The 22,685-nt window shown below is 42.3% G+C and overlaps 1 protein-coding gene across 5 annotated transcripts in view; it reads left to right on the top strand.

Annotated features, from left to right (window-relative positions):
* FARP2 (FERM, ARH/RhoGEF and pleckstrin domain protein 2) overlaps positions 1-22,685 on the top strand; it is a 144,687-nt gene that overhangs the window by 64,405 nt on the left and 57,597 nt on the right. For all 5 annotated transcript variants that reach the window (XR_003096484.1, XM_025216980.1, XM_025216981.1 and 2 more), the window contains exons 4-8: positions 4,294-4,372; positions 7,238-7,335; positions 8,882-8,996; positions 18,498-18,645; positions 19,365-19,460. Coding sequence is in view for 4 of the 5 variants with exons in the window: in XM_025216980.1 (XP_025072765.1) it covers positions 4,294-4,372; positions 7,238-7,335; positions 8,882-8,996; positions 18,498-18,645; positions 19,365-19,460 (536 nt within the window). In the remaining variant the exon portion in view is untranslated. The remainder of the gene's footprint in view (positions 1-4,293; positions 4,373-7,237; positions 7,336-8,881; positions 8,997-18,497; positions 18,646-19,364; positions 19,461-22,685) is intronic.

The raw sequence follows: 22,685 nt of genomic DNA, 5'->3' as shown, positions 1-22,685 counted from the left end.
ACATAGGAAGAACCCTCACCATACCCATATAGTGGGTGGTGGTCCACTGACTGGCACTGCATCCAAAAGGAACCTGGGGGTGTCAATTGACCAGAGAATGAATATGAGCCACCAGCGTCACAAAGTTGCCAACAGAGCAAATAGAATTCTGGTGTGCATCAGCAGATGTGTCGCCAACAGATGCAGAGAGGTGCTCCTCCAACTCTGTTCAGCATTGGTGAGGCCACAGCTGGAGTACTGTGTCCAGTTCTGGGTACCACACTTCAAGAAGGATGCGGACAAACTCAAAAGGGTGCAGAGAAGGGCCACCCGCATGATCAAGGGTCTGGGGGACAGGCCCTATGAGGAGAGACTTCAGGATCTGGGTTTGTTCAGCCTGAGCAAAAGAAGACAGAGAGGTGACTTGATAGCCGCCTACAAATATGTCAAGGGAGAACACCAGGATATAGGAGAACAACTTTTCAGAAAAGCCCCCCTGGGAAGACGCGGACCAATGGACACAAGCTAGTTGAGGAAATGTTTTGTCTAGACATAGGGAAAAACGTCTTTTCCATATGGGTAAGTAGAATCTGGAACACACTTCCAGCAGAGGTGGTGCAGTCACCATCCGTGGCAGTCTTTAGGAGGAGGCTGGACGAATATTTCGTTGACCTTGTTTGAGCCCAGTTACCTCCTGTCCATGGCAGGGGACCAGACTTGATGATCTTACAGGTCTGTTCTAGTCCTTCTTTCTATGATACTATGATTCTATTTCAGATACCACAGTACTTTTTCCTCAAGTCTAGGGGAGAAGCAGACACAGCAGAGCTAAATACCTTTAACACTTGTGGCAGTTCATCTCTACAGAAGTTCAATCCATACATACAAGCCTGTGGTACAAGAGGTGTTGTATATGTGCAGTGGGCTTGTATTGACTTGGCACAGTACTTTCCAATGTGTTCAGTGTTGGCTTAACTTTGCTGCCTGCAGAAGTGGATTTAAGCCAGTGCACAGGGCTTTCAAAATAGAGCAACAATTTTCAGGACTTACAAAACTATTCTAAACTAGGTTTATGATGGAAATGGTTGCGTTATAGACTCATCCTAAATTCTGGGCGGGGTGAGAGGAAAAATCCCTTTTAATCAATATGGTTTTGCCTTCCCATGGCTATTCTGGCAATTCCAGTTTCACAAATTTGTGTGAAAAATATCTGATTTACAGTCTGGAGCAGATCAGAAAGCCCTTTGACTATCTTTGCATATTTTCTTTTGATACTGGATAAATGGATGCAAATCCATCCCTCACTATAGTTCTTCAATAGGCATCCAATTGAGGGGAATATGAGGCATGCCCTGAGGAACTGTCAGTTTTTATAGCCAGTCCCTGGAGACTTGCTGAATAAACTACACAGTGTTCCCCACATTATACTCTCACAGGGCATTTTTGTGTTCAAATTTAACTTCTTGTTATAAACTTCTTAGGTTTTGAATGGTCTATTCTTGCCCAAATATGTGGATTTTTGAGAGTCTGTTTTTATTTTTATCACCTGTTTTCAAAGGAGATTAATATTTTTTTTAAACAGAAAAATTTGAGGTCAGATTTTTTAGTCCAGGGCAATTGAAGTGTCTCAATGTCACCAAGAACAATGAAGCTTTCAAAACATAGTAGACTGTTATCTTCTTCAGCTGTGAACCTTGAATTATTTAACATTGTGAGGCTTTATTCCCAGTCATCTTGTGAGCTGTGTGTGTCAGAGAACATGGAGGGAAAGTGCTACTATCAAAAGCAGAGGTTGTCAGCGAGAAATGGGGAACCAGATGTCACAATATTATACTGAAAACAAAGTAAAATCAATGTTTTGTTCAAGCATTGTGGTGTTAAACAAGGACATCTGGTCCCCCTTCAACATTTTAGAATGCTTTGGCTAAGTACAGATGGTCTAAAATCTTCACAGGTTAGTCTAAGTTGTGTAGACTGAATCAATAAGCAAGTAAACAGGCATTCTCTTTTGATTCTGGAAATGCAGCCACATGCCTGCAGTGGCCCTGGCAAGAAGCATGCCTCCCTGCTTTGGCTGGAGCAGACAGCTTGGGCCAAGACTAGCTCACCCACCCTGCAAGGTGGGAGTTTGCAGGGGATGCTAGGGGATGTGAGTTAGCTTGAATTTGGAGGGTATCTGGGACAAAAGTTCAATAAAACAATTTAAACTAAATCAGTTCAGTCTGATACTATATCCATCCAGGTTTATCTTAAACTGGTTTTGGCCATTTTAAAGCGGTTTGTGTGTGCTGAACTTCTGTTACATTACAGATTTGAACCAGTTTCTGATCACTTATGCTAGTTTATGTGTAATTTCAGTCCTTAGCCTTTAAGTCTGCCAGTTATCAACACCAGAATACTGTTTTCTTAATCCTTTATAGTAATTTTAATTGGACCAGTTTGCTTTGTACCTGTTTAACATCCTCTGGAAAAGAAGTGGATTTTTAATTTGCTTCTTTGAGCAGAAATTTCTTTTGAAATGGCAATTGGTGTGTACTGTAGTGTGTAGAGTATAAGGCATTTCCATCAACAACATAGGGGAATGAAAGTTGATTAAAAGAAGGCTGCAGTTTCTTGTTCCTGCCCTCTATCTTGCTTTTTCTTTGAGATTTCTTCTGAGAGTTAGAAAAGAGGTAGACATTATCTGGGAGATTCCAGTAGTAGAAAACAGTCACCTCTTTTGAAGCTGTCCACTTCAGCTAGCTTTTTTGGGGTGAAGCCAGACTAGCCATGTGGAAGATACAGTGGCTTTTCTTTTGTCTTTCTGTCTTGTTTGTGTTGGACTATCTGCCATACATTTGGGCTATATGTAGATGTCTGGTGGGAATGTCTCTGTTTCTGTGCCTGGTTTCAATCTGTGTAATCCCTGGCATGATTAAATGCAGCTGTGTGGTAGCTATCATCCTGTGCTCTTTCCTTGGTTAAGGGGCTGTCAAGTTCCCTGCTGGTCTCTCTAGCTTGTTACAAATTGAAAATTTGGAAACAGCGTAAAATAATGTTACCAAAAATATCAAAAGGCTGTTTGAACAGGGGTCCTGCCTTGGCAGTCTGAATTTCCTGAGATGTATGTCATTGTAGTCTCACCCATAACATTGAATTAATATAGTTTTAACTGTTGATACACTATTTAAAATTGACAAATGAACTGCATTGGGTTATTGAAAATAGATGTTTGGTGGTAAAGCATGAGAGCAAAGACTAAACAATTATATCATGATAGCATCTTCAGGGAATTGCTGTAATTCCTCAGAAGTTAATACAGAAAATCTATTCATAACTGTACAATATACTTTTAGCATCAAGATTGGCTGAAGAACATTAATCCTTTTATTTCAAATTATCTGAATACTGGCATTCAGTAATGTTACAGTAAGCAACTGTAATATTCTTTTCAATTTGACAGCATATCATAAATTGAGGGTTCTGGATCTTTAGCCAGACAGATCAGTAGACTGCGTTTTAAAATTCCAAGTTACCATGATTTTGTTACTGTTGCTAAGTTTTTAATATAGTAGAGCGCAGTGTAGAACATTTCTAACTCAAACTGCCTGCTCTGTCTCAATTATTTAAATGGTATAGTTGTAGGTGCTTTGATTTTTGGAATTTAATATTTCATTAATATGACGATGCAAGGTTCACTTAGATTAGTAGTCACCAACCAGTGGATCTTGATCCACTGGTAGGTCTCGGAGCCTTTTGCAGTAGATCTCAGAGCTTCTTGGAGTTGATCTGAGGCTGGGGTGCAGGGCTGAGTACCCGTGTGCATGCCCTAGGCCAGCAGGTCAGTCCGTGGGTGGGGGGGAAGAGATGGGGGCTAGATCGAGGCCCACACAGTGCAGGACAGTGCCCCAGAGCCAGGACCAGGGGTAATTTAAGTGGGGCCCCAGCTGGGTGGGACTTACCTGCTGGGGAGGTGCACCCTCAAATATTTTTTACTCCCTCTGCCTCGATCAGTCCCACAGACTTACCTGCTGGGTGGGGGGTGGCAGCAGCACATGGTATATCGTGGGTTGCTTTTAAATGCCAGAGGTGATCTCCTACTTAAAAAGGTTAGAGACCACTGACTTGGATTTTGACGTGTGGTTGTTCTGTGCATAAAAAATAACTTCATTGTAAAACTTAAAAAATTCCATTAATTTTTTGTACACTGTTTAGAATGAATGACTAAATATTTTAGCTGTTTTGTACACGGAATTTCCAGTGCTGTCTAAAATATATGTATGTTTGTATCAAAGATAAGATTATGATGGTAAGTTGTTCATTATTTTCTCATAGGACCAAAGAATACAATGCTTCGTCTAGCTGTAAAGTTTTTCCCTCCTGACCCAGGTCAGCTGCAAGAGGAATATACCAGGTAAAATATATCTTAAAGTAGTGAATTTGTATCAGTAACTAACATGGAAATGAATAGAAGATAAAAACAAGATGGGACTCTGGGTTTTTCCAAAATACAGATTAGCTGTATTATGTTGGACAGGAGTATGCATGCATTTTTAGGTGGAATACCAGTACTGTCATATAGTATGATAACTATACACCGGTGTTATCATAGCGTATCAGGTGGTTGAAGGTGTATGCGTCTAAAAAAGCTAGTGAAAATTTTCATGAATAGATAACGCTGCAGGTCAGCTGGAGGCATTTTCTGCCTACCAGATATCACAATATCAAAAATAGCATTTAAGAATGAAGGAAATGGTCACACTTTATACACTACAGTGTTAATTGCTTAAATGATCAATAGATGTTTTAATAGATGTTAATTATCAAAAAAGTAAGTAGACTACTCTCAGTTGTCTAATACTTTCTATTGATATACTTTTGCCACTTTATCACATGCATGCCACTTGTGTCAGTAATGTGCTTATAGCTTTCAATTATTTGCTAATCTTTTATAAAGTGTTTATAAAGCTATCCCATCCCAGTTCCCTTCTCTCTGCTAGAAAATGTGTTTGAAGGGGTTTGTCTTGAAGACTCGCACTTCCCAGAAGGGCCAGGAGTAAACCTTCAGACACTGTCTGGGAATGAGCTAGTTGTGTTTTGTTTATCTGCTCCTTGCTCATGGTTTTCACCACAGCCTGTCATACTATCTGTCTACCATTTACTTCTGCCTGCACACTTCATCTCCGTGCCTTAGTTAACATTTACTCCTCGACCACCTTTATCTACTCTTCTCTATTCCAGTCTCCCTTTTTTTCCTATTAGCACAAATCTAAGGGCATAAGCATGTAAACCAGTTACTGTAAAGCAACCTGTCTGCTGTCAGATAAGAGTACCATTTTCTCTAGTTGGCAGATGAGAAATCAGTAACAAACAGAAGCTGCACAAAGAATTGGCAGAGCCTGTAACTATGACTGAAGATATCCTGATGTAGAGCCCAATGCATTTCTTTAGATCACAGTGCTCTCGGGTCAGAAATGTTGATGATTTATCTCACTGTTTCTCAACCCATGGATTGTGACCCAAAAGTGGGTCATAAAAATACTTCAGAGGGTTGTGAACTGCAGCAGGGCAGAGGGGGCAGTGGGACGGCTTCTGTCCCTTCCAGTGGGGGAGAGCTGCATGGCTGGGCTGGCAGCACCAGGGCTGGTGCCCATGCTTGCAGGAGCAGGGCGGCTGGGAGATGCTGCGCAGGGGGCAGGAGGGGCCATGACCAAGCTGCCTGGTGTGGTGCAGTTGCCCCAGCCCAGGGCATGGGGCGTGCCACAGGCCTCTCCTCCTCCTCTTTTCAGCCTGTGCCGGGCCCGGACTTTCATCGCTGCCACCTACATGAACCAGAGCTGCCGCAGTCACTGCATTCCAGTCTGAGTGGGATGAGGGCAGCTAGGGGCTCCTCTGGCATGGCTGGTGGGGACACAGGGCTGTGGGTTGGGAGTGAGGGATACCAGCATGAACCAGGGGGGCAGGGAACTGGGGGTCAGGCACTGGCAGAGCCAGGTGAGTGTAGGTTGGGACAGGCCATGGATCTTTTTGGTAGGAAAAAGGTTGAGAACCACTGATTTAGCTCATATGAGTGTTGTTGAGTGCTCAGCACTTGTCCAAGTCCAAGCTCATGTCAGGAAGCTGCCAAAGTCTTGTTTTTTCCCCTTATCACACGGAAACTGTGACAAAGGAAGGAATCAAATTGAGTCCCCCTGTGTGGCTTTCAGCCTTCACAATCTTTTCTGTCCCTGCAAACCCTAATTACGTTTTTTCTACATCTTGCAACTTCTCCAGCCAATGAGATAGTGATCCTATATTTTCAGCCTTTTCACTGTACACCCTGGATTCACTCTGAATGCAATCTGTTTGATGCTTTATATGAGATGGGCCTTTTAGCAAAAACTTTGTGATGGTCATATAATTGAAGATAAAACATAAAATGTACGAGTGGGTAGAATAAAAATCGTTCTTTGTGGATGTGTCTCTGGATTTGTTCCTTTCTTTCCTTCATGTACAGTTGTATGCACCCATGCGTGCAAAATCTGAGTCTTTTGAATAGCAGTATCTGTCAAGTCTGTGTGTTTTTCCTGTGCCTCCTATTTCAGGATCCCATATCAGGACCTAAAGGGATAAAGTGGTTACCACTCAGCCAGATAGAATTCACCATTTCCAACTTACTTATAGTTTCATATGTTTTCCTTTTCCCTAATTTGAAGAAAATTAATCTTTTCCCATTTTCTCCTGCTCCAAACTGAACAAAAGAAAACAGAAAAGGACAGACAGTCCCTCTGTACAGTGTGATGGAGTGCTTCATACCAACTGACATGGCTCACAGTAGATTCGGTATCAAGGTTTAAACCCTACTTGTCTTGTGACAGCTTCATACCAAAGCCTTCACTGATGGACTGTGATGGTGCATTTTCTGCTAAGGGGAAAACCAGACCTTGAGCAAGTGTTTGGTGTCCTAAGGTCCCAAAGAACAGTACTGGAGTGCCCTTTACTTAGAGCTCTGCATCAGGGAAGCCATGAGTGACACTGGACTGGTCAGCTTCAGCCAGGCCAGTACCCCAACAATGTGCTGCTTTGCCTGTGTTGCTCTTATTGCAGACCATTCTCTTATGTGTGACTGAGCAGATCTTTTCTCACATGAGAACGGAGGATATAGACATGAGCCACGTTAGTTATGGTTTGTTTTGGACTGTCCTCAATAGCTGAAAAGTTCTGTTTGATGTATTTTCTGAAAAATAGTTGTCGAAGCTTCTCATTTTACAATTTCAGACTCTTAACCCTCCTTTTTTAGATACCTGTTTGCATTACAAATCAAGAGGGATTTAGCAGAAGAACGACTAACCTGCAGTGACAATACAGCAGCACTTCTCATCTCTCATCTTCTACAATGTTAGTATCTTGTGTTTTACATCAGGTGATATTGCCACTGCTAAAATGAATTAAACCATAAAAGGGTACCCACAAGGCATTATATATACCTAGACAATTTAAATATACAGTGTTTTGTATCCGATATATAATACTGGTATTAAATCTATTTTGTTTTATTTTGGACATTTTAGCTATGGACTAATCACCAAGTATACTAACACCATAGGGACTGTCCAGGTTCCAAAGGTTTGAACTGGAGGCTATTTTAAGAGTGCTGTGGTTAAAAGCAGGATGGTATTGGCTGCTGGGAATTGGGACTGAGTTGCAGCTCTTAAACTTGTGACTTTCACCTAGTTCTACCTCCACCCAGTAATCCCTATTTTCTGAGCTACCCTCCTTATGCTTTGGCTTGCCCCTGTTATCAGTTTCCAATTTCCTGTTTGACTGGAATATAGGAAGACAGGAGGAGTTGGAGTGAATTAAAGCACAAAGCTGGCAACAAGAGAGACCAGGATTGACAATAAGGATGTTGTCTTGCTGGTGTGGAATTGTGCTAGGAAGAGATGGAGTGAAGGGGAGTTAGAAAAACATGTGGGCTCATGCTTGGGAGTGAAGAAGGGCATGGTTTTCTGACTCTGTTCATTCCGGCTTCTGGGCCCAGATTTTACATGCTTAAACGGCTTTGAAAATCCAGCTCAAAGCCATGCATGTTGGAGTACTAAGACAGAAGACGAGTGAATATAACTTCCATTTATGCTTCTAAGAAGGAGCTTAAGCATTAAAGGAGACAGACAGTAATATATATTTATAAATCAGACATCTAAGATAAAGGGATAAGTTCCTACACTCTGTGTGTCTAACTAAAAAAAATGTTAATAGCACCTCTTCAGAAATACAGTACAATTTAATCTCAGTTATTGGGAGACCAGATCTCTTTGTGCTATTCAAAACCAAATGGAACAGCTGAGTAAGTAGCAGCATCTGGACCATGCTGTTTTCAGGAATATATATTTTAAAATGCTGGATAACCAAAGGTGACGAAGAATATAAGTATTTTTGTTTTGATACAACTGAAATGACCATTTATTTTTGCATCCTTAAAAGGATCTTAGTTATGTAGGTCAGCTTATATAAATAGGATATTGCCATAGTATTCTTCATCATTATTTCAAGTAATTTTATTACATTTTATTTTAGTTTAAGCTTCAAGGAGGTATTGGTATGTGTTTATCATGGTCCTGCAAGAGTTTTCTTTATGTTCTTCCTGTCCATTGAAAACTTTAACATATAAGAAGCTTTAATTTTTTACCCAACACTAAAAATAATTCTGTACACTAGATAAAAGTTTCTCAACCAGTAGGCCATGGTCCCTGTGGAGAAGGGTGTCATAACATTCAGAGATATAGTGAGGCTTGGAAAGTTCTGTTACATTCCCAACAGAAGAAATTCTTGCTCTCACAGTCCTGGCACATAACATTTTCCATCGAGGTCAAGTATTTCCTGTCAACCTGCCTGCATTGTTGTTACTATAAATTATAACATATTTTATTACTTTCTATTACAGCTGAGATAGGGGATTTTGATGAATATGAGGATTGTGAACACCTTAAAACAAATCGATACTTGCCAAACCAGGAAAGAATACAAGGAAAGATACTGGAGTTTCACAGGAAGCACATGTAAGTGCAGATTAATGCAGGGGTTTTTTTGGAACTGGTCCAGAATGTACAGCATATGAATGAAAGTGCAGGAAGATAAGAAAGAAGAGAGTTGTCTGGTGGAACCCAGTGTGGTTGTGGGAGTAGTATAAGAATCTACATACAGGAGCAGTGAGTTAAGACCTCACTTGTAATCACCAGGGCAAACAAATTTAAAATAATTGTAATATTTGTTTTCATGTTCTAAAAGAATTGTAGCACAATTTGATTCAAATCTGTATGTGAATAGGGCTAAATAATTTTTCCGAGAAGACTTGACATGTGGGCAGTCTGCAGTTTTACATACGCTAACTTCTTCAGATTGGTGACCCATGATAAATGCTGATGGTAAGGAAAAGGAAAGTGACAATGGTGGCATCAATTCATATTCTAAACTTTGCCAAATATGGTATACTTACAGCAAGCTCATGGGTGTTTGTAAGACCATTGTCTTTTCACTGCCATTAATTTTGGTTACACAAGTAGGATGTGTTATTTAAGCTAGCAGATATTTTTAATTCTTAGAGTAGAGATCAGGAGGAGGAGGGCAAAGAGCTGCTATGTTCTTGCAATAACTTTCTGTGACTAACTTTTCAATATAGATTTAATATTGTAAACAAAGAAGGGTATCATGAAAATACTGCATAAAAACGTTATGGTTTAATCGTTATTTTTCAAGAAGTCAGTGCTGCAGAACTTAAATCCAGTTTGCCATTGAGTATATGAAGGCTTGTTCATAACTAAATAATTAAAGACAAAATTGCTTTGTATGGACATTCTGTTCTCTTCAAAGCATAAACAGAATAGAAAATGAAATCAGTGGAAAAGAAGTTACTATAAATAAGTAATCAGATAACACAAAGTATAGAAATCTGGATTTACCATGATAAGAGATACTTTGAGAGATAAGCAGCAGCAGATTCATGAGAATCTTATGACACACAAAACAAAAGAGAATCATTGGTCTAAATAAAAAATACAATACATATGCAGTGTGAATGAAATAACATTATTCAAAAAATGTTTATTCAGAAAACATTTTCCAGTACTTGATCCTTTTGGTTGGAACTTGTTCTACTGAGGCTTATTAGCATAACTAGTTTCATCTTTGACAACAGTCAGAAGATTCAGGCTCTGTATCCCAGGGGCAGGCAAAATACAGACCACGGGCCAGTTCTGACCCACCAGGCTATTTCATCTGGCGTGTGGGTGCCCACCAATTAATTGTACCCCAGCCCTCCCACCCTTGCACACGGGAGGACCTGGGCCCCAGCCCCAGCCAGCATGCACAGCTTCCAGGCAGGGCTGCTGCTGCCATTCTGCAGCTGCTGGGGAACCTGCTCAGCTTCCCTGGCCTCCAGCAGCTCCTCCTTGTGTTCCTGCTACAGCACTCGCTCTGGGCAGCAGGTAGGGAAGCAGTGGCAGGCAAGGAAAAGCTGCACTGGGTGGGAGCACAGTGTGTGGAGCTGGGGCTGGTGGGCGTGCAGAGCTCCAAACCCAGGGCCTGTGCCCAGCAGGGTGGCAAGAATCTGGAGCTTGTGGGGTTTGTAGGATGCGGGGGGGGGGGAACTTCCCCAAGTGCCCCTCTCCCCCATAATCCTCCATGGCACAGGGTCCTTGCCACTGGCAGCAGCAGCAGGTCCTTGGGGTGCTCATGGCCCATGCAGGCATAGCCACCACTACCTGTTGGCACACGGCTCCAGCCAGTTCTAGGAACTGCATATGGCAGCAAAGAGCAGAGCTAGGCCTGCCTGTCTCTATCATGTGGGGCTCACATGCAGCTCCTAGGAGTCGCGTGCCACCGGGGGGAAGCCCCACGCAATGGAGCCAGCTGCCTTCCCTGCTGCCATATGCAGCTTCTGGGACTCCAGCAGGAAGCAGGGAGCAGGTCTCCTCACCACTTCTGGGAGAGTCCTGGGAGCTGCACGTGAGCCCTGTGCAATCGAGGTTGGCTGACCTAGCTCTGCTCCTTGCCACCAATGCATCTCCTGGAACTGGCTGGAGCCACGCACCGCCGGGTGGCTGAGCCTGTGCAGGCTACAAGCACCCCGAGGGCCTGCCGCCTGCTGCTACTGCCAGCAGCAGAGGATGTATACTGGGGGGGGGGGTCCCCTACAGCCCCCACACCCTTCCTCACATCCCACAAACCCTACACACCCACACCCTGCCCATACAAACAACTCCACCTCATGTACACACCCCCACATCCCCAACATATCCTATACCCCCACACACAGCTACACCCCATCACAAACCCCACACACACCCCCCCACTCACCCCCACACACAATATACAAGAGTAAGACATCATTTTTTAGCTATTTTGCAATCATTGCTATATATACTATACAAACACACAAATTAGGACAAAAATATTTTTTTTAAATAAAATTAAAATACATTATAGTAGATGTTTGACTTTTAGTATGGGGTGGGGGGTTCCCAGTTCCAAGATGGCATTCCCCCCGGAGTACTTTCTGGGGCAAGGGGAGGGACTTCTGGTTACAAAGGTCAGGGGTTAGGAGCGTGACTTTGGGTCCCAATATGGCACCCAGGGGGCGGGGGCTCCTGTCAAGGGGCAGGTCTGCCCTTGCAGCCCTCTCAGCTCACCAAAACTCATTAAGCGGCCCTCCAGTTGAAATAATTGCCCATCCCTGCTGTATCCTCTCTGTCACTCTAAGTGAATTTTAGACTTATGAAATTGTGAAAAATTGTGCATTGAAGATCAGCCTAGAACTGGTGGATGGGAACAATCCAGAACCGGAGTTTTGCAAATCCACATTTTTAATCAGGTGTATCCTCCCTTTTTTGCTCTCTCTGTCTTTTTCAGTTTTATCTTTCATATTTTCTTTTTTCCTCCTTTTAACCTTTTTCTTCCACCCTCTTCTAGTGTTTTAGTATGTGAGATAATTTGTTCTCTCACTGCTTCTGACTTCTGAATTCACTTTTCTGGAGACAGTATTTGTTGCCTTTCCCCTCTGTTACCTCTTCCCCAAATTCCAAGTCTTGCACTGGAGATCTTGGCTTTGTTTTTTGCCTGTTTGAGATTACAGTACTTCCCTGCATCATTTTCATTAATGTTTTGGATGATGGGATAGAGTGCATGCTTAGCAAATTCATGGAAGACAGTTGAAAGCAGTTCCAGATACTCTGGATGGCAGGGCTAGGATCCAGAATGACCTGGATAAACTAGAAACATGGTTTGGAATCAATCTCATGAAATTCAACAAGGACAAGTTGCAAAGTCTTGCTCTTAGGCTGGAATAATTGTATGCACAAATACAGGCCGGGGAATTATTCGCAAGGCCTGTGGTACTATAGAAATGGATCTGGGAGTTATAATGAACCAGAAAGTGAATGAGTCAGCAGTGCACTCTAGACAAAAAAAAGCCATCAGCATACTGGGTTATATGAATAGGAATGTCTCTTGCAAATCAAAGGAAGTTATTCTTCAGCTCTGTTTGGCCCTTGTGAGGCCTCATTTGGAGTACTGCATCCAGTTTTGGGTCTTGCACTTCAAGAAAGATGTGGACAGATTAGAAAGAGTCCAGCGGAGAGGAATAAAAATGAGAGAGACCTGGGAAACATGACTTACAAGGAAAAGCTGAAAGAACTAGGGTTATTTAGTCTGGAGAAGAGAAGACCAAAGCGGGATTTGATAACAGTCTTCAAACATCTGAAGGATGATTATAGAGAAGATGAACTAGGAGTAATGGCCTCAAGCTGCAGCAAAGGAAATTTAGATTGGAAATTAGGAAGAACTTTCTGATTTATGAGGGTGGTCAAGTATTGAAGCAAGTTACCAAGAGAGGTTGTGGAGTCTCCAGTTGTCAAGGGCAGGTTAAACAGAAACTTGGCTGGGGTGGTTTAGTCAGGAATGATTCTGCTTTGAGCAGGGGGATAGACTAGATCAGTGTTTTTCAACCCATGGGTCACAACCCAAAAGTAGGTCACAAGAATATTTGAAAGGGTTGCAAGCAGTCACAGAAAAATGTGGGAAAGCATGGGTTTCCCCTTGCAGGCTGGCAACCTTCCAACCTGCAAGGAGCTGCTTGGGGCAATTAGAGGCAGGGGGTGCCTTTGCATCTCTGCTTGAACATGCATATGGCTGGCATACATCCAAGCAGGGTGGTGGGAGCAGCCCTGGCACCTGGATGCAGGTAAGTCTATGGCAGTGGTCTCCAATCAGTCAATCTCAATCGACTGGTTGATCATAGAACCTCTGACAGTCGATCTGTCTGTCAAAGGCTCCACAACTGGGGGTAGCAGGACGCGCATGGCTGGGCTGAGCCACGCCCCCTGCCGCCTGGCCTGAGCTGGGCTGGGTGAGTGGGATCAGAGCCTGGGCAACTTGTCCAGGGTGCAGGGCGGTGAGAGGGGGGCACGGTAAATCCTGGGGTGCCAGAAAGTGATCTTCACCATAAAAATGTATGGAGGGCAGGGGTTGGAGGGCCAGGTCTGGGGGCTGTGAGGGGAGTGGGTGCCTGCTGGTGGTGTTGGAAGGTGTCCAGGTGCGGGTGCAGGCTGGAGGCATCTGTCACTCCAGTGGGGAGAGGGGCAGGGGGAGCCCCTTGGGGGTGGTGGGGAGCTGCATGGCCTGGCCAGAGGCACCAGGGCCAGTGCCAATGCTTGCAGAGGCAGGGCAGCCAGGAGACGCTGCTTAGTGGGGAGAAGCATGGCCAGGCTATGTGGTATGGCGCAGAAGCCCCAGCCCAGGCCAGGGAGTACCACCGGCCTCCCTCCTCCCTCCAGCCTATGCCAGGGCTGGACTCACTCTGCTGCTGCCCGCACAAGTTAGAGCCACTGCAGCCTCCATGCTCTGGCTCTGGCAGGACAGAGGCAGTTGGGGGCCCCCTCCAACAGGGCTGGGTTGGGGCAGGGAGCTACAGGTCAGCTGTGAGAGTCACTAGCAGGGCTGGGTGAGGGCCGCAGCTTGGGAGTGAGGGACACTGGCAGAACCAGGGAGCTGTGGCTTGGGAGTGAGAGGCACCAGCAGGGATAGGGAGCTGCAATTCGGGAATGAGGGGCATCAGCAGGGCTGGGGGCTACAAGTCAGGAATGAAGGGCACCAACAGGGCCAGTTTTCTGCTAGTCAGGAGTAAGGGGCACTGGCAGAGACAGGGGACTGTGCTTTGGGAGTGAGGGGCACCAGCAATTTGTATTTTACAAATTGCGCAATGATAAATGTCACTTCGGAGTCATAGAGGGCCACATGTTGATATTGCTGTTAATGTTCTCCTGTTGATATTGATTTCTCCTTAAAATTAAGACTGTTGAGCTGCTTTAACTTGTAGTGTTTAGTAAGTATTTTGGGGCCAGAGTACTTGTGTGTTTCCTACTTAAACTATTTACTGGGTCGGGACTGACCAAAACTGAGTTTTCTAATGGGTCCTGGTACAAAAAAGGTTGAGAACCACTGGCCTAGATGACCTCATGAAATCCAGTCTAGCCTTACTTTCCTATGATCCTACGATCATATCAATTTGGCTTTTTATGTTCACCTCTGGTAGGTCTACAGTTGACAATTATGTGTCTAAGGTTAATTTACCTTCAGGGGATGATGATTATTTATACAAATTTTGACAAACCTACACACCCCAAATTAGAATTAAAGCTCTTTTGCTACCACATTAAACAAACAATACAAACAGCGTTCATGCCTCAGAGTACTTGAAATTTGCTTAATGAAAATTTATTAATGAGCTCCATTCATCTAAGATTGTCCAACTACAATAATTGTTGCAAACAACGTTTTTAACGAAATCCAGTTTGGTTGTTAGGTTTAGACCTGTCCTTGCTCTTCACCCATTTTCACAAGCTGTTAATATAATGGCACATTACTGAATATACAGATTTATAACTTCTTTGAAAATACATTGTGTTTGAAGTCCTTGTGCAGAAACCCACAGTTCTCTTTTTTCTTCAAACAGTTTTTCAAAATGCAGTGTGTTAGCTATTCAAGTCATAATAATCTAACTTAATTGTAAGCTTTAAAGGTTATGTAAAGCACAGGGCAGTCTATCAAAGTCTGATTTGAAAAATATCCTTCTGATTAGCATGGGTATTAGAAGACTATGCAAATATTTGTCCACAAAGGAATATAGCTGAAAGGAAATTCTACTTCGAGAACTATTGCACTGATGGCAATTCTTGTTGGAAAATGCTTTTAATAAATAGGCTGTCATCCATTGACCTGGGAAGGCTAAGTAGATTTATCTGCTTAATGGATGAACAAAATTAGACCAGATTGTTTTCAGGCCAGCCTGCGCAGATTAGTCTGCAGCAAACATCTGAGGATAATTACTCTGAAACTTCTCATTTGTAAACATTTGATGTGCAGTGCAAGCTGCTTGGCATCATTCCTAATTTCCCCCACTCAAGACAGAAAGCTCCTTCTTTTGCAGGTGAAGGCAGATTTTAATGCAGGATTAAATTTAATAAAAAATATTGTGCTGTTCCTGGCTAGGACTATATGCTGACTTTTCCTGATACACTTAAATGGTAAAAACTATTGACAGTTTTTATGCCTAGTAAACTACTATGCAAGTTACATGCTGAAATTTGTATTGAAGTTTTCTCGGATATATTTGTTACTTTATTTTTCCATTCTTTCAAATTAGGTTTTCTGTTGTTCTGTGCACATCAGAATTCCTCAGTTGACCTGTATATTTAAGAGCGTTTGGATACATCATAGCCAGATTTAGCTAAAATGAAACTATGGACTGAATTAGTAAAGTGTTAAAGAGAGGCAAGAATTCTAGCAAGTGATATCTTTTACTCGACCAGCTATATGGTTGGTATAGACATAGGCAAGCTTTTGGGTACTGAAGTACCCTTCTGGGGAGGCCTGGAACAGGAGGGCTGGACCCGATGATCTTCAAGGTCCCTTCTAGCCCCTAACAATCTATGAATATAGTTGGTCCAATAAAAGATACCATCCACAGGAAGTCTTGCCTATCTCCTGGACCAGGGGTTCTCAACTCCCAGCCCATGGGCTAGATTTGGCCCCCAGTGTTGTGTCATCCAAGCCATGAGGCTTTCTGTTGGTCTGTGGGGAGCTCTGCAGGCCATGGCCTTACACACTAGATTGAACATGTAGGGCAGCACCAAGCCAGATTTGAGCACACAGGGGAGCTGGGCCCAGTCAGAGTATATGGGGCCCTGGTATCTGATCAGGTCATGAGAGATGATGTGGGGCCCCAGAGCATGATCAGGGCCTCAGAGGGCAATCCTGGCTTGCAGGGATAGGTCGAGGTGGCACAGGGCCCCAGAATCCAATACTGGTGTGTGGGGCCCCATAGCCTGATCAAGTGGGCAGGGGTGGCAGTGAGCCCCAGGGCCTGATTCTGGTGCATCGGGATGGCATGGGGCCCTGGAGCCGGATCCTGGTGTGCAGGGCTGAGTGGAAACACCAGGGACAGATCCTGGCATGCAGGGTCCAATTCAGGCTGCACACTGGCTCTGCAGCACTCATCTACCTCACAGGGCCAGAATGCTGAGCACCATTGTCTTGGACCATGATGGAAATAACATCACCTCAATGCTACTAAAATATTGAGATTCTTTTCAACTCCAGGCATGGAATTTTTTTATAATATCTTTTATGGGACCAGTTATATAGTTGGGAGAGATGTTAGACAAGCTTTCAGGCACAAAGTGTCCTTCAGCGAGTCTAGTCCTGAAGAAGGGCACTTTGGGCCTGAAAGCTTGTGCATCATCTCTCCCAACTATACAGCTAGTCTCATAACAGATCACCAAAAAATTCTTACCTATCATTTGCCAGTATTTCCTGGACCATTACTGCAGCAACAACACTCCACCCCTACTATATTTTGAAAACCAGACTTAAAAATAGGCAAAAATGTTCAGATACTGCCCTTAAACATTATTTTATAAAATGAATATAGAAACAATAGAAACTGCTGAGTATTATAAAACTACTTGTGCTTACCCAGTCATTGTGTTGCAGTGATTTTTCAAGCGAGTATCCAATTCAGTCTGAGAAGCTTTTTATTAAGAGTCAGAACATCGGGATTCCTTCTGCATTTTTCATGTGTAAAAGAATAACATTCTGAATAGGTTTTATGGTGCTACTGGGATTTATTATGTTTCCAATCAATTGAAGTATATTTTGACATGGCATATGAAAACCCAGTCTGTGTCTGGGCTAATAACTCTATGAAGGAATTTCCTGGTTCCTTTTTTTCTTTCCTGGCATGTTGTGGGGACAGCTAAATTTGCTGGATTTTTCATGTTCTATATTTTGCATGTTGCTGTATCTTCCCCAAAACCCTGTTATTACCACAGTGACTTATGCTTAATCACACTCTGAGCTTTGGCCCATAAGTGAAAATACTAGTTGATATCAATTTTGATGATGGTTAAATTTTTTTGAGAATTGCATGGATGCAGGTAGTCACAATGTAGTGCAGTTTGCCTAATTTAGTGCCACTTTCCCTCAGCTTCATGGAAGTGAGGAGCTTGCAGCAAACTTCAGTTGCTCATCTCCTCTAGTTCCCATGCTGCATCTGTTTGATGTGGCACTCTCTTAATAAGCGCACTTGGCCAGTTTGTACTCCAGGTTCTATTCACTGCTTGGCTGCCTACTGTAGAAGACATTTGGCTTGCTGATGGCCACCTTCTGCTGTGCTCCATGAAAGAGTGCTGGAAATATTCACTGTAATCCAGTAAACTCTACCTTGTAGGTAAAGATGGAAAACAAGAGTTAGTGCAAGGACATCTTGGTAGAGTTGGAAAGCAAAATGTCAGATTGTCTGTGTGCAGTAAACTGACAAACTATGCCAGATTTCCTGGCCCCAGCATGATGGAGTTTACAAGGCGCTTTTTAACTTATTATTTCAAGTCCTCTGCAAACATAATGATGAAGCTCCACTACTTCAAATTCCGTCAATATTTTCCACATTAACTTGTCAACTTAAGGGCTAGAATTGTAAATTAAAACAAAATAGGGAGCTCAGAGTTTAGATAATGGTTCTTTGGAAGGGGATTACTATAGCCACAAAATCACAGAATGTTCTTAATATCATAGATTTTTCTTTTTAATAAGGCGTTTGCTTCAGTGGTAGTGGGTATGTAATTTCACGCACTGCTACCTGTGTAATAATTAACGTAACCTCATAACCCCATCTCATAGTCTTGTGCTGTTGTAATATTAACTGTGTTTCTATCATGGTATTGTGCAGTACTGTCAATTTGCCTCTTGACATCTTAGTATATCAATATAAGGAAACTGCAGCTTTTTGTATTGGTATGCTGGCCATATGATGTTGAATATTAGTCTCGTTAAAAAGGTGATAATAATACTTTCATGGAGTAAAATTGTCAAGGTTATATTAGATAGAGTGCTCTGATTTAGTTTCAGAAATCTAGATAAATTACATAGGCATTCTTGGCAGTATCATAAAATCATATTGTTCTTAAAATTCTGTATGTTTCTAATGTCTCTTATGTTCTTAACTTCAGGGGACAAACTCCTGCTGAGTCTGATTTCCAGGTACTTGAAATTGCTCGAAAACTGGAGATGTATGGCATTAGATTCCATCTAGCATCTGACCGGGAGGGGACGAAAATTAACCTAGCTGTTTCACACATGGGTGTCCTTGTCTTCCAGGTACGAAGGGAGAAGCATATTAGATCTGTCTTGCTTTTAATTACAGTGCATTAAGTAGCAGTTTCTTGTTTTAATTTTCAAAACTCTTTTCTGACATTAACATCCTGGCCTTATCCAGTAGGAGGGCAGTGAAGAGGCTGACCTGGGGGGGATGAAACAAGTATTTGCATGGCAGCTGCTTCTCAAGTTACTGTGCTGCTCATCTGTAATGACAGTAGTTGTTCTGAATCCTCTAGAAACTTTTGTTGTGATACCTGGTTCCTTATCTATTTTTGTTAGATACCCAGTTCCTTATCCATTTCATTCACAATTAAGAGGCTTTAAGACTTTTTAATAAACAAAGCTGAGATTTTATGGAAGCAGGAAGGCACCTGGGGAATTTAACCAGAGTGACCACATACCGTATGTTAGAATTTTACAAGGTTCATCTTAACCTCTGCAATGTACAGTGGAAGGTTTAATTTAAAAATCAAACCATAAAATATTTGACATTATTATCCTTTATCCTTTAATATCTGATTTAGAGACCATGTGTTTTCTGTTACTTTACAAATGATGTTGCATGGCAGATAAGGCTTGATCCGAGGAATGCATTTTCCAGAAAATAGATTTGACGAAGGGCAGGGGGGCTGGACACATGCATGCAGTGTGCGTGAGAGTCATCTTTTGCTGCTATTTTAAGAACTAGTTTGATTGTTTAAGTTTTTTTTTTAATTTAGGGTAGCACAAAAATCAACACCTTCAACTGGTCCAAGGTCCGTAAACTAAGCTTCAAGCGGAAAAGATTCCTTGTTAAACTCCATCCAGAGGTTCATGTAAGTTTTGCCATATCCATAGCCCTGGCCATATCTGAAACATTCTCTTAGACATTTCTAGTATTTAACTGTTTGGTAGAGTTTTATGAAATGCCATCAGAGAGGGACAGGGTTTTTTTTCGCTTTTTTTCATAGTTCAGGGATGTCAGTACCCTATATTACCCAACTGACCCTGCTTTGCATTTCAGAGTTTTCGTTCTCCTTTATCTGTCTTGGTTTTTTCAGACAAAGATTCAAATACCCATTAATGAGCATCATGGCTGTGTTATTCAGTATGTAATCCTTGTTGTACTTCATTTTATTTTTAAAGGAAAGCTGTACCTAGTCCTTGTTTCTTAGGTATAAATGTCCATATTGCTAGATTGTCTTAGGGTCATATTCTGTCTTTTCTTTATGGTGGAGAAAGTTAAAAAAACATTCATTGGCAGGGATGTTTGCTTTGGTTAGACAGTATGTGAAGTAATTAGGCAGTTGTGAAGTGGCTGGCTAATCCTTTTGAAAGTGACAGCCTGGTTTGTCTAACACACAAGACTGAAGGAAATATGGCTAAATTTAAAGGGGTTAACACTGAAGAGCAAACATTTTATGCACCTTGAACCCAACATGTTGGTACCTAATTGTTTGACAAGTTGTCACGTAGTGCTTGTTTCAGGATGTATACGTGATGAAGTGAACTTGGACTCATGAGAGCTTGTGCTTTCTGTGTAGATCTTATTTAGTTGATCTATAAAGGTGCATCTCTACCCTGCCTTCAAACTGACTGCAGGCTACCATGGTTAACCGCTTCTCTATCCTCTTTTGTGGCCATATTCCAACCTCTCAGGCTTATAATATGCAGTCATGGCAGTTGAGCCAGTCATGTCACCGTTCCTTGGAGTAGAGGTCTAAAAATCCTGTGAAACAGTATCCATTATCCCATGAGATCTTGTAGGCTTTGGCCAGAATTTCTTCAGACTCTTGGGTTCCACATGCCAGAGAGGCAGTAAACCCTCCTCTGCACTAGTGCTAAACACAGACACATGTGGAGAATGTGGTGTCCTCACTTCAGTTTACAACCCACTGCATTTTTGCAGTAAATTTTTTTGCTTCTGCAGAGTTTTCCATGGATGAGAATGAACTGGTTCAGTACCAGTAAGGCTCAAAGGCATTGGTTACCTGGAATGTAATTGTAGACCAGTTATCATGTTTGCAATATGCAAAATGTAGTACTGGCGGGTGTTCAATACACTGACTTTATCATTTTCTTGAATTAAACTTTTTATTATTAATTTAATTGATTTATTTTGATTAATTATTAATAATTTTAATAGCTCCACGTGTCAAAAATTGTTTCCCTATTTAATTTCTATTAACATGGAATTTTCTGTATTAAGTTAACAGGATTTCAGAATATGTAATTACAGAGGGCTTATGTGAGCACTGTTGTCTGGTTACTATAATTTTATAGTATGAGTCTTGAGGAACTTTGTTTCAGCTGAGTTTTGCTCTAACTTGAATCTATATGTAAAATAGTAGACACAGCCCCAAGTTGAGTTGTTATAAATGTTCCAGTACAAAGAAGGAAGGAGAATAAAGCATCAGACTGAAACAGATCAGTTGTAGATCTACTTCCCATGTCCTATCAGTGGCCAGTGTGGGCCACTTTAATATGAAAAAATGCACTGCAGTCCACAGTTTCTTCATGCCCCCTGTTTATAGTTATTTTATGCCCTGAATCATGATGATTGGATAAAAATTACAAAGGTTGTCAAACTTAACACAATTGTAAATTATTATACTGAACACTTGCATTGTTTTTCTTCAGGCCTCCTGCAAGCTAGTTCATATCTCCTCTTCCTCCCAGGTGTGTGTATCCCATGTTTGGGAAGTACCTGTAATAAGAGTCCTGGTCAGTCTCAGGAGAAACAAAGATTTGCTGTCCACTTACTACAACGTGTATGATTCTTAGCTGATTGGGTGATGATGACCATGGCCCCATAGTTATGTTGTGTCTGGATGTCTACAGGGTCAGTTTTACCAGGGCATCATGTTAATACATCCAGGAACTCTCTCATTCAGAAACATGGCTGGTGATCTAAGGCATGCTTAATAAGCCACTTCAAAGCATAGGTTCAAGGCCACCTGACTTCTTGGAAAACAATCTACCAGAAGAATTGAAATGGAAATGGAATTAAACCCCTGCCAGTAACTTTAAATGGAAATTTTTTGGTACAATGTGAAAAGTCTCACTTGCATCCATTTAAATTCCCGAGGGAACCATGTAGCATAGTGACAAGATTGCGTTTGTACATTTCCTCCATCAGCTTGTTGAATCTGTGAAGCGTAGTTAAAAAGTTGATCATGTGAGCTTTCTTAATCCTGATAAAATAAAGTAATCCTGACATGCCTAGTGAAACAAACAGAATACATGGCTGAAGTGAAGTTCTCAGTTGAGGAAGTTTGTCTTCTGTTTGTGATTCAGAACTCAAGACTGCTGTTTTATCTTTTTTTTCCCCTTGATGTCCATATAGCGTAGTGGCTAAAAGTGCTTGTTAAATAATTTCTCTCACTGAGGATACTGTATGCCTTTGCTCTGTACTCTATAATGACTTCAGTATTTCTTCTAGTTAAATTTTCAAGTGTTTTAATTTATTGCCATACACCGGGGATGTTAAATTCTCTTGGCTGTTGGCCTGGATATAGACCTAACTCTGGCAGTGGGGTGAGCAGCATCAAGGGCCACAGAGGTTAACCCAGCCATTTCTTGCCTCTCTGCTGCCAACATGTGTCCCCAGTGGTGCCACTACATGTCCCACTCCTGCTCACCCCACCCATGAATTCCTAGGTTCTCCAGGAGCCCCTGGGGCTGCATGATACAGCTCCGTAGGTCATATCCTTGACACCCTTGCACTCTATAGCAATACTGTGAACACTTCAGAGACCACTTAACTCCTCCCATGATGCTCTGGCAGTTGTGATTAGCTATGACTCTTGAATTATATACCTTCTAGAGTGAAATAGAAGGGGGCTGAAAAGAAGAAGCTTTACAATGAGGTATCACACCCTTTTGGATTCTTTTTTAACAAATGCACCTGCACAGTTTACATGCAGGGAGGGGAGGGGTTGAGAGAGCAACACCTGACTTTGAGTTAAAGCTGCTTGTGGCAGCTTTAAAAAGGGAGGGGGAGTTTCTGCTCCCAACCAGGAAGCAGCTGTTACACACTAACTGTCAGGTGTGCATGAGCC

Source organism: Alligator sinensis, unplaced genomic scaffold (assembly GCF_000455745.1).
Source record: "Alligator sinensis unplaced genomic scaffold, ASM45574v1 scaffold863_2, whole genome shotgun sequence".
NCBI classification, from domain to species: Eukaryota; Metazoa; Chordata; order Crocodylia; family Alligatoridae; genus Alligator; species Alligator sinensis.
This window is presented reverse-complemented; position numbering and strand designations above follow the sequence as displayed.